Here is a 16,228-nt window from a genome sequence, read left to right on the forward strand (position 1 = left end):
TTGCATTAATCCATCCTGATATATAATCAATATCATTAATAAATATAGAAAACAATAATAGGCCCAAGGGTACTCCACCAACTTACAAAATCTCTAGCTAAATTATCATAATAAAATAATGAACGTGACTAGGACTATTAGATTACTTTTTAAACGCAATGAATTATGTAAATTAAGTAAAAAAAAAACAAAAAAAAACGGAAAACTTTTCAAAAACACTTATCCATTTGAAGAACTCAAAATTCTTCGACTGCACAGTTCGTAATATCGAACTCCCTCCAAATTAAGTTAGCACAAAAACCATTTGTGCTAGCTTAATTGGAAGGGGGGGGGGGGTTCAATGTTAAAAACTATTTTCAAAAAGACCATTAATATGGAAAACTTTAAGCTATTGTTCCAGCTCTCAGGATCAGCAAATATCATTGGTCATAGGGCCTTTATATATAGTGAGGCATTTTCCTTTTGCATCCAGGCGCTAAAAAGGCTTAACACAATCCTGTTTGTAGATCAGAGGCATAACTTCAAATTCAGGCGCTAAAAAGGCTTAACACAATCCTGTTTGTAGATCAGAGGCATAACTTCAAATTCTAGAGTCCCCCCCCCACACCTGACGTCACATTCCCTTTCCTCTGTGTCAGACGAAACTTTAACAAAAATATATTCGCATGTGGTGGCGCCATCTATCGTACGATCATGCACTAGGCTTATCGCATAAATATTTAAAATATTTCATAAAATAAAAATGTTGCTGAAAAGTCTATAAAAATGTAACATATATTAACCATTTAAAGCTTTCTGCTTACCAGCCTCCATACGCAAAGAGACCCGAATAGAATGCTAAAGATATCCGCTTGAAATTGAATTCTCCCTGGAATGGTTTTTCATAGTATCTTGTTTCTCCTGTTCGGAAAAGAAAAGTTAAAATGTACACACTGCTATAGTATGACTACATTTAAAATGTGACAAGGCTTGGTTACAATGGCGAATTATTCTAATTATATTCTATTCCTTGGTGGAACAGAACAGATTGCCAAATGGATTTTTCCAACATATTTCCAAACATTCTCCCAACAGATAGCCAAACGGCCACCAGATGATCTTTAAGAACCGTACAAAATCAGTCGTCGGGCTATCTCCCCCCCCACCCCGACTATTCCTTCTAAATGACTTTTTCCGTCCCATTGTTACATGCGGACGGATGGACGGACAAGCACGTTGAAGACAACAGGTGCATATGCGTATGCGAACGTGCCTCAAAACTAAAAAAAAAAGTAAATAATAAATAAATAAAATTAGAGCTTGAAAGAATATTGTTAAGCGTGGGAGATCCGAAAAAACATATCCAAAATGGGTCGTCCTTATGTCACTACAGTTTGAGACCGCTGACATAGAATGTTAAATGTCACCCCACTTTGGAACTTTTTTAAAAGTCATCCGATTTAAAGATTTATATTGTTGTAACAACGATGGACCCATTTTTAAAATAATCTTTAGTTATTTAATAAAAATCAATTTTAAGAAATTCGTCAGATTTTTTAATGTAAATTTTTCTCCTTAAAGTTTAAGGAGAAAATCTTTCCAAGTTTTCTAATCGCATTCACGTAATATTTCTGTTGTATCATTAGATTGTCTCGATTGAATCACCAAAATAGTTTTTAATCCCTTTTTTTTTAATTTTGAAATAGTTTTTTTTTTTAATATTTCATCATTCGGATAACTTAAAAAGCTATGGATAAGTCTTCACAGTATGCTTCTCCCAAAGAAAATTATTAAAAATAAAACACAAATTTCAGAGAATGAAAAATAAGAAAAATATTTTTATAAACACCAATTTTACATCAGTTTACTATTTGCTGATGCAGTTGCCTAAATTTTTACTTTTTGCCCTTTTCAGTTATAAGTTTTCCATTATTTCGGATTTCTCACTTTGACTTATGTTTAAGAAACATAAACACATTCATCATATTAACCTCATTCTCATATTTTCATTTTATAAATAAACTCCCCTTTTTATGATAGTCTGTAAACAAATTTACGTTTTGGAATTTATATTACAGTTGCGGTTTAAAAATTATACTAAAAATTCAAAGTTTTTCCAAAAATTTCAAAACTTAGCATTATACGTTCGATAATCATAAAGATTACAACTGTCTTAATATTTGGACGATGTTCTAAATACATTTTTTGGCGACTCAAGCCAGCTTTCTAAAAACAGGAATATATCATTAAATCAGGATATGCGGATCTTACCATGGACTTGTTCTTCATTGTGCAGACTCTACACGATTTGACAAGGCGTTAGGTATTGCTGTGTTTCCAAGCCAGATCAACTGTAAGCGATGACACTTATAGTTGAATAACTATTCAAAGACCGCCGGTTACTTTGTATTTACGTTTTTCGATGTAAAGTCCATTTTAAACTCCATTGCCGCTATAAACTCATCATCCGACTCAAATGCCCTTTCAAACAAGTTGGTTTTTGGTTTTGAGAATATGTGGAAATCAGATGGGACTAGATCTGAGAAGTACGATCGGTGGGGCAAAAATTCGTAGCCAGCCTGTGACAACAGTCGATGTGTGAACAAGTGCTTTGTTAAATGGAACAACTTTAATCAGCTTTCCTAGCCTCCCTGACTTGACAGAATCTCTTAATTTAACTACTAAGTTGGCATAATATTGTCCGTTTGTTTGTCTCTCTGAAAAATAAACATGATTATCCATTTTGAATCTCAGACAGATGCCACGACTTTGCTTACCAATGGGACTGACCTGGCCTACTTTGGAGATAGTGAATCAGCATGTTTTCTTTATTTTGAAAGTAATTTCGACTATTGTTGGTAGTGATAAAGTCATGTTTTGTATTTGGTCAGAAAGTTTTCAGGATCTGCTCGATGACGAATAAAAAGCTGCTTTGAAATTTTGAATCGAAGGCGTTTCTGATCGGATGTCAAAAGGCGGAGAGATCCATCGTGCAGAAACCTTTGCACCGTTTAGTTGAGATGCATGTAGCCTCTACTATTTCTCCAACAGTTACTTGTTGATGTTTCATCATCATGTCATAAACTTTATCCATGTTTTATGGAGTGCATTTGCTGTTGATGGACATCTTCAATTCTGGTTTTTCAACATTTAAATTCAGCCACTCATTTTTGACAATTACATATGATGGGGCATATTCTCCTAATGTATTTACATATTTTCATGAATATCCTTGGTGGATAATCCCTTTTTTTTTAAGATATTTTATCACTGATATTCATTTTTTTTCGTTTATGCAGACTCAATCTCCAATGACCCAAAAAGAAGTTGCAAGTAATGAGCTATAACTTTGCATGCGTTCCTATAATAGTTAAAATTATTACATCTCCCTTCTACGAGAGGCTAGAAACTTAACAAACACTTGTACGAGATCCTATACATAGGATCTCGTACAAGTGTTTGTTAAGTGTATATAAGGAAGTCAGTTATAACATTCTACAGTATGGACAACGCTCATGGTTAATCATAGAAAGACTTTATTTGTGACTGATCATCGATGCCATAAATCAAGCCATGAAATAAGAAGCCCCCAGTATTTAAAACCGTCGAAAAGCGCTAAAAATATAACTTACCAAAAACATAATTTAATTTACGCTGACCTGTCAAGAATATTCGACTCGGCTGTAGATGACATTTTAATCGATAAACTTGAGTCCCACGTCATTATAAAAGCCCTATTAAGCTGGTTCCAGGACGAATAATCGTTTTTTATTACATCTCATATTGTCAATGCCTTTACAACGAGTTGTCGAAATATTGCACTACATCGAATAAGCAACGCTTCGCCAGTAGTGAAGACTAATGTTACTTCTTCTCGGCGGATACAAACCTCTTTTTGGTTCCAGGATTACATAGCCAACAGAACTTTACAAGATTTTATGAATGGCTGGCTACTTCAGAAGACATAATTTTATTGAGATCGTTAAAAACTGATCAAATTTTACAAATCTTTGTCTTTCCACGTGTATATAGACAGGAGCTTTATTGCAACGTAGATTGACATCCACACCATAAAAAAATTCCCCTCAGAATCTGAGTTGCAAAATGTCATGTCACAGAAGACTAAAGCAAGGAGAAAAGTTTTCCAACAACCATCCTCTTCCCTCTTATGACTTGCAGAGTTCCCGGCTTTAGTGTTATTAAGAAGATATGGTATAACGCGACATTGAAATTTCGAATCTTCTTGTTTTCTAAAACCATATTATTACGTAATTAGACTTATCTCTAATTGCCTATCCTTCGTACTTATAATTTAGCTGCTAGTACTCAATTCCGTTTCCATCAGGTAATAAACAGACAGCAGATTGATTAACTTATATTGTGTGCATAAGAAAAATATCTTCACTCTCTTTCGTTATACAAAACGAGAAATTTTACAGTTTCCAAGTACTGCACTATTCTAAGTAATCTTCCTTATCTGAGTTTTAGAACCTGCGTGTCCAGTGGGTGAGAAACATTTATATAAATACAGGTGGCTAAGTGAACCGTAGGGTCATCCGCTGTGCTGCATAAATATTTACAAAATGCGTGCGTGTTGCGCTATCCATAAATGACTTTGATGATAATCAGTACCAATAATCCATATCAATGTATGGTGTCCCCATATGATCATCCGTTCCAAAATTAAGAGACACGAGACTTGAATATTGGTTCATCAGGTAGCTTAACCGTGTGGTTATCCCCTGACCATACTCAAATCTGTTCTCCGGCCAAATGTTCATCGAGAGAAATCAAATCTTGCTGTCCCATTTAAAATCATCGTCGGACAAATTAATGGACTCAACATCGAAAACATCATCAGAGAACCTAGGATCCCAAGATCGCAGCACTAAACGGGCGGATACAAATACATTCGAAACTCCTTAACCAGATCGAATTAATAAGGTTTTATCCTTAAAATAGCATTCAGTTGTAGAACTACCTCAAAATACACCCCCACAACGTTTGTTATGATCGGCGATATAAGAAGATAAGGAAGCTAACTGTACGCTCAAAAATGTAGCTCAAATATCATTATCTATTCAAAATTTTGTTAAAAGGCAATAATTTAATTGATTTGTACGGAAAATACGTACAGTATTTGCTTTAATATGTATGGATCGGGTATTTTATGTTTTGATTGCCACGGCCAGCCTCAAAAACTACCCTTCCACTCAACAAGTTACCACACGCCATTTCAGAAGGTTGGTTGGTTTTGTTTTTATTGACGCATTAGCTACTAAGGCTATAATGCGCCAAGACCAGGTCATCCATTTCAGAAGGACACTATTAGAATAGTCAATGTGTACTACTTTCGCTGGCCTAAAGAAAAGTATGTTTTAGAAAGCATTATGTTATGTTCTTATCAGAACACAATGGTTTGGTTTCATAACTTAGGGGCTAAGCTTATAAAGTATTACAATAGTATCGTTCTGAAATGGTAATGTGGTAACAATTCAACAGTTGTTTCTTTCTTCTGCGTGCATGCATATAATTGCTATGATTAATGTCTAGAAAGTGTGTTTCTGTTTACTTTCGTGCTCCTAATTAATGAAAAAGATACTGCGCAGAGATGTCGTCATCTTGAAGAGAACAAAAGACGAGACTGTACCTCCTCAATCAACCTACATCTATATCAACCCATTAATGTTTTATTCAAAGGCAGTGATAGCGTCAGTATTTTCCTGTCTGAGGCATAACTGAATTTTTCCGCCCCTTTAAGACAATATTTGCTAGAATTCCTCCCTTCAACTCCCCCTTCTCCCTATTGCTCGAGAAACTGGACCCTGAGTACGGCCCAAGTTTAAAAAATGCGTTTAGATATGGGGAAACTTAAACAAGCAAATTTGAGAAATACAGTTTGTTTATTTTCACTGTTTTTTTCGGCCCCTAAATTTTTTTCATCCCAGGTCAGTGTTTCATTGGCTCTGCCCACCAATCGGCTCTGACTAAGGGTTAACAAGAAGTTTGACCTAGAAATAATGGAGCTTATTTTCCACTTCTTTCAACATGATAAATTAGAACGGTGAATTTCCGGTCTTGTTCCGAGGGCCTAAAAAGTGTGGATCTAAATGAAATACCCCAGTCCGGATACTCTTTCCCCTACCCCTCGGACTCCCTTCCACATACTGAAACTGTTACTTTGCGTTTTAGTGGACTATAAACACACAAACTTGGAAAAGGGTGATGCTAACAATTTGAGTGACGTCCACTTGTTTCAAGATGGCGAATCGAAGTAAAAACAAAAACACCTCCGTTCGGATACCGTACTCCCTCAAATGAACTTTAAATTTGGTTTAGATAAGACTGCGAACACTGGAGTTATTGAGGAGGAGGGCCATATAGATGAATATTATGATCTCTCTTAAGCCATCTACTTTTTTCCATTTACCATTCCATAGCCATCTACATTCCATTTACTCATGAAATAGGTCGAACACTTAATCTCTGTCTATAATTTCTACACACAGTCTTCCTTTCTTCTATATTTCGAATTTCTTCCACAAGTACCCTTCTTCCCCTCTCCTACCAACTAAAATCCTGGATACACCACTAATACTGCAGATTTTAGAACCCGCACACATACTAAATTAAGGATTTTCTAGACACGGAAAACTTGAAGATACAGACCAAATTAAACAAACAACTATCACTTCTGGAGTGTCAGAAAAACCAGTATTTGTGAGCGTATTTTTCTCAAGTTTTTCACCGTTGCAACAAATGAAGTGATGACGTCAAGACGTTTCCTGTTTATTACGCAGAGCGAAAGCCTCCTCTCGCCGAGAAAGGGTTGCAATATTCAACCCCAAACGATTCAAGGCGTTGTTATCGTCTTCGCAAGTTCCGATAACAAAGACAGGCGGTCAAGCGCCGTGACTTATGACGCGAATCTCCAGGGCCTCCACACTGCACAAGTTGCATAATGTTATTATTATTCCTAACTGACGGAACGGTTGGATAATTTTATCGTAGAATAATGTGACCTTTCAGAAGACGGCGGTTATGGAGTGGTGACAATGAGAGAGAGAGAGAGAGAGAGAGAGAGACTCATAAGGAATTTATGTCAGTTTAAAAAGGTTTAATAAGGATTATGACAAATGGCAACTTCTATAAGATCCGAAAAATATAGGGGGTGTTGATCTTTATCAAGAGAACAATAAATTGGTAAGGTTCGTACTAAGAGAATAGAATTTCCCCTTGGTCAAGGGGAAATTCTATTCTCTTAGTACTGTTCTCTATAAATTTTGTTATAGATTCAAATATATGTACATAAAGGCGCCTTCTATATCTATAGAAGTTTCCTTTGTTCACTCTCTGCGGTAGCGATTTTTTCCTCCATACCTTCATCTAAGCGGCGAAACTATAAATTCACTGCTGCCTGATTATCGAATGGTCCTCAGGGGATCTTTAACAACCATACCAAACTAGATGTTGGAACCTTCTCACTCCCCCCCCCCCAACCCGCGGGGTTGGACTTGGTGATATGATAGTTTCGCTACTGGTCGTTCGAAACTGTTATGTGTCCGGATATTTTCAAATCTGTCAGCTCATCCACAACAAGAAATTCAGACACATTGATCTGTTTCCTCGACTTTCAAGCCAAAATTATCGATGCTTCCCCAACATGGATTTACGAAAATTATTATACAATTAACAATTTCAATACAGCCAGGACATATCACCAAGCTTCCGAAAGCTCCCTGTTATTTCTTTTTCGATGTACGTCTATGGTATGAGGGACGGTACGCATCTCCGAATGCGTTGTGATTGGTGTTCTATAGTCATAGGTGGAGCTATATCGAAATTATCAAGTGTATTATAAAATAGTTTCAAGGGGCGGTAAAAGAGGCGTGATATCCGTGATGAGTGATCAAACTGTATCAGATTTGCACAGTGATTTGTAATGTATCCTCGTAGTGCAAAAGTCACGGTCTTGTCTGATATCGAGATGGCAGGGCAGCACGTTGGAACGTAGACATCACATAAAGCATGTTGCACGGTAAATCTCCAGGTCCTATTTAGAATCAGGTAGTGATGATGGGGATTGACGCTGGTGATGTGCTGAAGTTTTTGATCCATGAATTGAGTGACATGATGGTCTTCGAGTCTGCAGTTATGCTTCCTGTAGGAGCAAATGGTAGCAGATTTTAGGAGGTCATCATAGATTTCCAGAACGCATTTAAACACCTAGTGAGGGAAGAAACGATCCAATGAATGCGCTGGTTGTTCGCCGAGGAAGAGCAGTCCACAGAAATCTCAGAAAGAAGACATGTGTTGAGTCCAATGGCAAATGCTTTGCTTTTCTCTTAGAAAAGTGGAATGGACAACTGTTGGAGTACATTGCGGCTAAGGAGGCTGCGAATGTCTTATTGAAGCAATTTATACATTTATATTATGTACACTTCCTATGCCGAATAGGAAATATTTATATTAATTAGCATGGCACATCGTGGGCTAAGTATCTATGGAGTTCTATGGCATTCCATGAGCCTCTCGAGCCGAGTGGAACAGACTTCTGTTTGTAGTGATGTCGCCAACGGCGGTAATGGTCACTGGAGCAGTATAAAAGTGATAAACCTATCCCATTTCAGTGTATAAAGCCACACGAAAAAATAAATCCAGTGAATCGTACCCTTTGATCAAACCACTGGTATTGGTGCCCTCAACGCCCTTCCATGAGAGTACTGTCTATTGGTATAACGACCAAGTATTTCCCGCATTGTTGATGGTCGTCGAGGATCGACTTTTTCATAAAAGTCTTGGAAATTCTCTCCTACCAATAAGGCATCCATATTCGTTGGAATAATTTCGCAGTACTTATTATCTAATAAGCAAATATCTCAGCCTGTTCCAATCGTTTGTTCACAAACACGTGATGTTCCTGGCATTTATATTACGCATTTACTTTAGAATAGCTTCAAAGCACGACATTGACCTAGGGTTACTAATTTAACAAAGAGGAGACACGGTTTCATACGTTTTAAAACAACGGGATGCTTAAACTGAGGTCACGGCCGCCTTACAAAGATCTCGTTACGTGCGCAAGAGCGCAGTTCGTACGAAAGAACCAAAGTTTCGAACTCCAATTACAGAGTTAGTTCTTGACCAGTAAAATATAAAATAAAACTACAAAGACTGTTTAAAGTCAACAAATTGTAATTACATGAACGTCGAAGAAATTGGTATTTATAGTCTGTCGTTGTTAACCACTGATGATGAAGAATGACAATTAGAGTTCGAAACGTTTGATTCGTTGATATACATACAATGCTTTCGGGCATGTTACAAGGTCTTTCTTAGGTGGTTGTGGTACTGGTTTCTTCACATTACAATATATTCTAGTTAACTTTGTTTTCCTGATAAATAAAGGTAATGAGAATAGACTTATTAGAATGAGGTCATGAAAACACAATGCCACAGTTCAAGCGTTTAGTTTTATGACTATTAAAATAGACCGTAGTCGAAATGAAATGCAACCATTCTCGATCTATAGTAATTTAAAATACAAAACAAGAAATAAATGTTGGTTGCAAGGACCGAAAATAAATCCATAATGTCTTACCTTGAAAAATTCGAGTCACTCCAGCGATAATTATGATGACCAAAGCGAGTAACTTGGCGCCTGTAAATATATCCTGCACACTCATGGCCCAACGGACGCTTCGACAATTCACATAAGTCAGAAAACCTGTAAAATTAGTGGCCAAGTCATGATTATTATTTCACTATTATCGAAATTTCAGAAACTAGATTAGAATAATTCAAATAACTGGAAGGAGACCAATTAGAAACGAACCCTTCTTTCATGGTACAATATCTGTATATATTTTTATTATTTCGACAATTAATTCAAATAACCGTTAATCTCGATTGAAATTACTGAACCACAGGATCGCCAATGGCCAGGTGTTATTTGGTTTTTGGATCAATCTCGATGCACCCGAGATAGTTATGTGAAAACGCCAGCAGGGCTCCACTTTATGGAGCCATACACGCAGGGTATACTATACACACTATACTCTGCGTGTATGGCACCGATCACCATGCAGCGTTTAAAGGCAAGATTGATCTGCCTGCATACTACCTGCTTTATATCACACGGCAAGAACAAGTGCTCTTATTGAAAGAGCAGTCCATTTCATGAAAATTGGAGTACACTTGGAATACACTAATTAGATAAAATAGAGTTAATATTAAAATTTGAAACTAATTTTTCTCAATATTACTCCTTACAATTTTAAGTGCTCTTAAAATTGTAAGGAGTAATATTGAGATAAAGAGTAATATTATGGGTACACTGGATTGTCAGCCACTGTTCTATATTGATTCTGCTACAGCAACCGTTTGGCAAAATACAGATTCAGGTCCCGTCATAGACGGGTGGAATTGCTAACACCCTTTCACGAGGTTTCAGTTATTCAATCTCAAATAGAGAGGCAGGATTTTAATTTGTACACATACAAGAACTGAAAGCAGTGGAAAATGATCGCATTAGTTTGTACAAGGGGCGACTAATTCGTATTTACCGTCACTTGGAAATGTTTGAGTTAAGTATTTGAAACTTGGCTAGCAGTTTCATCCTTCTCTATGTAGCTACCTTTTGAAACAACATATTTTTTCCATCTGTGGATAAGCTGTTTCAGGCCTCTTGAATAGAACTCCTCACTTGGAACAGAAACCACTTGGTTTTCTGCTTGCTCTTGGAGCTTCATTTCATTAATTACCACCTCATTAATCTTAAATCTGCAGCCCCGTAATGGTTTTTTTCATTTTGGGAAGAAGAAGTTTGAAGGTGAGAGGTCGAGAGAATAAGGTGAATGCTGCAGATTCTCAACGCCACACCTCATTGTAAAATCCACTGTGTGATCTCCCTTGTGACATAGAGCATTGTCGGCTAGCAGACACTTTTGAATAACTTAAATAAATAAATTATCTTGTTTATACTCTAGCACGACTACCGGGTCAGTGGAATTTACAATAAATCATCAATACAAACATTAATCGTATTTAGCAGTCACGGGCTTGAACCCCGGTCCACTCAAAGAGCGGATGCTGTTGCACTCTCGTGCTTGACCACTCAGCTACCCGCTTTTCTTCAGCTTGATAACCTCTCTTAATTTTCCCAGGAGTTTCTGTAGTACTCCCCAGTGACGCTGTAGCCTTTTGGGAGGTAATCTGTAAAGATAATACCTTTAGAGTCCTAGAAAACTGAAAACATGACCTTGTTGCAAACAATTGAACCTTGGCTTGAAACTTTTGCTTCCGCATAATTCCTCGGGAGTTAAGGATCTGTGTTCGAGCAGAACACAAACATTGAATATCTATGAACCTTCTTAATGCTATTTTGCATTATTAATGTGCTTAGCTGCTTTATCGAAGACGGATAACTAGTATTTGAATTGACGTTCAGGTAGATACCGAGTATCTATCAATTCTGCAGAAATATACTGATCAATCAGGATAGTCGGTTGAAAATAAAATTAAAACTAATAAACTCTGTGGTTATACATTCATGTGTATTCGGTACGTCACCTTGAATTAGTGTTTGAAAAGGTAACGTGATATAATCTAATCTAAAGTATGGCCTAAAGACTGGCTAAACTAGATCTCTGTGTCACTGTAACTTCACACAAGGTCCGTAAGATATCGTATTTCGAAGGCCTCGTCAGGTGGGGGGGAGAGGTGGTGGCGGGTCTTTGTTATGTATAAATAAGTAGCAACTAATCCGATAAAATATGACACCTTCCATTTGTTTCAGCTAAAATTTCTCACTCAGCAGTGTCCATCCGGGTGGCTTTGTGAAGTATGCTGTATTATTGTATTAGGTCTAAGGGACAGAATGTACGTTCATCAAATTATATCCCCCATTAGAGAAAAGAAATTATTTCAAATCGAAAGCTATGGAATATTACTATCTTCTGTAAAATACAATAATTTTGTATACTATTCATTACAGGCTGTCTATTACATTCTTTATTCATTGTCTCTGTTTATAAAAAGACAGTACAGAAGGAGAATTAAATGGATTATAATAACACAAAATAGAGTTAGGGCACATAAATATGAAACAAGAACACAATAAAAGGACGAACCTACTTTCCTGAGTTCATATCAAGATTTTGAAAGTCAGAGGAAAGATGACTTTCTAAACAGTCAAGTGATAAGTATCATCATTACATTTCTATTTACAGAGAAACTATTTACATATTTTATTACAGATATGCGTATCGAAAAATGTTAAATGACAAAAAAGAACAGAAGTGATATTATATACAAAATATAATTTCACTGAAATTCTGCATTTTCTTCAACAGTGAAGTGGCAAGGTGCAGACGGCCGATGATATCCGCAAATCGGATGTAAAGAAATGATAACTAAAATGAATCCTCAAACAACTCAACCATGGATATGAGCATCGTGATTCAGTTGTTGTGAGAATTTTTATGCGATACCTCGGCCCTTTGGAAAATCTTACCAGATCAAAATCCAGCTGTTGCACTAGAACAGTATCTCAGTCGGTGCTGTTGTTGTTGTAGTGGGGTTTTAGGAGCATCAGCAACTAAGGCTATATTGCTCCATGTAAACTGTAAACTGTCTGTAAATTGAGTATGTTCTGTGGTGGACTCTATTTGCTGCCTAAAAACCTGAGTTTCCGGAAGAAAAAACCAAGCTACCCTGGCCTGAGACCGATCTCAGTCGAGATGAACGTGTCTGAAGGTGTAGTCTATGATTGTTGTGGCACAGGGATGTGGTAGCCTTAGGCCACAATGGGAATTCTCCAGTGGTATTTTTGCGATGGATTGCAGCCGAAATGCTACAAAAGTCATGGATACGTCTTAGGACAGAACCAAAGTGCAACTCAAGGACAGTGTTGGGAGTTCAGTGTATGCTTGCTGATTCACTGTCCAAAGATACTATCAGTTTCGCATCGTGCGGAAAAGTTTGAGTTCGAATACCGGCTACACAGATGGAACGTTTATTTTTTATTCTTTTTCCTTCTGTTGTTGTAGTGGGGTTTTAGGAGCATCAGCAACTAAGGCATTCTTCTTAGTCTCTTTTGAGGGAGAGTTATATGTTCTCCTTCTCTCACTTGGAAACTCAGGATTTTCATCCCACAAAACACGATGCAACTACGGCCACTTCATGACCTGAGTTACCTAGGCACAAATACGAATCAAACAAAAAAAGCTAACTTTTTTTTTTTTTTATCGTATGATGTGAGCAATACACGAAGGAACCAGTTTTTTCCTGCTTCCTTCGTGTATCGTGGCCGTGAGATCCAACCGGATAGTGCGGCATCATCGTGATATCCAAGCCGGAGGCGGGATTCAACCCGCGACCTTTGTTATACACTGCTCGACAAATTAACAGATTGGCGTGACTCGTGCAGCTTGCGATGAAGCTGGACAAAATTTGGTGTGGTGGTGTATCGTAGAATTACAATGAAATGAAGAGACAGAGAGAAACTTCGGACAGATAAGGGACATTTATAGGGGTTGTATAAGAATTACCAAAAAGGTCATATTACAGAAGTTGATACAAGATACTCGAAAACATGGTCACTTGACATCAGTAAGGCGTATGATAATCATCAACAGCTAAACAGGCCTGATAGAAGGGAACCATGTTCGATATAAGAGTGTCTATACGATTCTGTGGCAACAAATCCCATTCTTCCACCAGCTCACCTTAGCTCATCAAGTGACCAAGGAGTTGGCCATCGGCGTGCAATGCGACGCCCAAGGGAGTCCCACACCTGTTCCATCGGATTTAAGTCTGGTGATCGGGTTGACCACGGCAGTAGTTAGATATCTTTCGGTTGGATATCCAACTGCACCCCTAAAGAGTAGCACATAGAATTCGAGATCTGTTCTCGGTACCTCTGCGAATTTATGGTACCTCGATCAAAAACATGAAGAGAAGTGCGGCAGCTGATTATTATTCCGCCCTACACGAGAACGCTGCCTCCACCGTAAGTATCCCTTTATCTGATGTTCGAGGGATGGTACTGCATTCCTCATTGTCTCCAGATGAAATAACGTATAAAATCTGTTTGCAGGCTAAAACGGGCCTCATTAGAGAGCAAAAGGTTTGTATCCCATTAACCCCAAACAACCGCAGAGTTCGTCGAAATTGGTGCCATGAACATGTGACTTGGAGCCCTGACAAACGGGGTACAGTTTTGCGTAGAATCCACTTGAATTGAGACTTCTTAAAACACTACGGTTGAAATGTTTTCAACTGTGTCCGCAGCAACCTCAAGAGAACAGTTGATGACAGGACAATGTAGGGTTCCGTCTTGCTGTCAGAACCAGACATTAAACCATCGCGCCACCTCAGCCCGCGACTGCCGGTTTCAAGTCGTCCAACGGCCCGCTATCTTAAAGAATCATCTAACCAGTGCTTCTCAAACTATCTGTGGTGAAGGACCATTTATTTTATTTCCAATCCGTCGCGGACCGGTAACGGACGAATCGTCGGGGATCGGTAACGTCCGCGACCAATTTACAATTCGTCGGGGACCGATAACAAACAGTTCGCGGACCCGGACCGGTCCGCGAACTGTTTTAAACGACGATGACTTGCCATCCTGAGTACTGCAGATGTGCCTATCCCACCGAACGAGCCAAAAAACACGAATGAAGATGTGGCCGCAACCCTTCTTTTTACAGGCTTGAATAATTTGCACAATGTACGGCTCTTTAAGGATAGATCGATTTTTAATGGACACCTGGAATTTGCATGCCAGGATGCCTATTATATCAAATATTCGCCTTCGACGATACTGTACACAATAAAATATTCATGACAAACATTTTGTTCTGGTTGACGTAGCCCTCGTCGAAATTCGTCGTCCAGTTGATATAATTACCGTCCTCCCTACACCGGGTAGAAAATATCTGAGTTCAAATCTCGTCAATGACGTGAGAAGGAAATTTTATGGGCCTTTTCCACAACGTGGCTGATTTAGTCTGTCTCGGGCGAGGGAAGCATGGTTCCCCCTTCCCAGAAATTTGAGTTTTTTTGTCCCGCAAACAGCAGTTCGACTACATAACGCATGAAATTTACAGATTGATTATATATATATACGGTGCAATATATAGTCTGAGTTGATGATGTGTCTAAAACCTTACAACAACATCGAAAGGAAAGGCCATGCAGGCTGACCATCGTTAAGAATCCAGAGAGGGTGGTAAAGTTTAGCGAATCTTGATACGAATCCCAAGGAAAAGTTTGCGTAAACTTTCACAGCAAATGAGGATGTCTTACGGGAGAGTAAGGAAGATTTATCGAAGTGTATCGAAACAATCGATGTCTCCCTCGCCACCCGAAATATAGCAAGCAACATCACTGATTGGACAGTCCAGGACGCGTGGACTACATCCGACCATAGGGTCCTGACCTATCAACTCAACAGGAACTTGCATCAACAACCACCTGCAGAAAGAATTCTTCACCGTTATGCACTGCAAACGGCAAACTGGGACCTATTCCAGGAAACCCTCACAGCGTTTCAGAATATCAGAATACAAGAATTAACCACTGCCAAAAACCCTGATGACCTACAAAGGACCATCATAGGAATCGTTACAGAGGCTGCCAACATCTCGATCAAAAGAAAACGGCCGCAACCAGGGGCTGTGTCATGGTGGAGCCATGAATTACAACTTCGTAAGGAAGTACAGAACAAAAGGACAAACTTCCAAAGGGCTAGACGGTCATGGCCTGCGCAGGAGGTAGAAGCGCTCAGAAATCTATACAGAGAGGCACGAAACTCCTATACAGCCCTTATACGGAAAAACAAAAGAATCCTGGGAGAGGCTAGTGACAAATACGGGAAACACTGACCCCTGGGGTGTCGTGTACAAAGTAGTCACGAACAAACTCCCCAGAGGGGAGGTACTTACAACCACAGTCACACCACAAAGAGACGAAATTTTCTCGTGGGAAGCATCAATAAACAACATCTTAGATGCCACCATCCATCCCCATGTAGAACCACAAACGGAGGAACAAATCCAGACCTGCATAAGCAATGACAATTACCAAACAGAGAATGAAGAACCACAATTCGCCAAAGACGAACTCGTCCTGGCTGCCTCAAGCATAACAGCAAAGAAATGTCCTGGGCCAGACCTCCTGGAGCCGGAAATCATCAAAAAATTGCTGAAACAGAACCAGACCTACTGCTCCAACTCTTCAACCTGTG

General features: G+C 38.6%; 1 protein-coding gene across 1 annotated transcript in view; it reads right to left on the minus strand.

The window, feature by feature from the left end:
• The window catches only part of LOC150089953 (large neutral amino acids transporter small subunit 2-like), a 55,839-nt gene that overhangs the window by 19,862 nt on the left and 19,749 nt on the right, over positions 1 to 16,228 (minus strand). The window contains exons 2-3 of the mRNA XM_090368921.1: positions 9,581 to 9,706; positions 804 to 900 (exon numbers count right to left, since the gene is read on the minus strand). Coding sequence (XP_090225047.1) covers positions 804 to 900; positions 9,581 to 9,706 — 223 coding nt within the window. The remainder of the gene's footprint in view (positions 1 to 803; positions 901 to 9,580; positions 9,707 to 16,228) is intronic.

Source organism: Mastigoproctus giganteus, chromosome 2 (genome assembly GCF_048544385.1).
Source record: "Mastigoproctus giganteus isolate SK-2022 chromosome 2, ASM4854438v1, whole genome shotgun sequence".
Classification (NCBI taxonomy): domain Eukaryota; kingdom Metazoa; phylum Arthropoda; class Arachnida; order Uropygi; family Thelyphonidae; genus Mastigoproctus; species Mastigoproctus giganteus.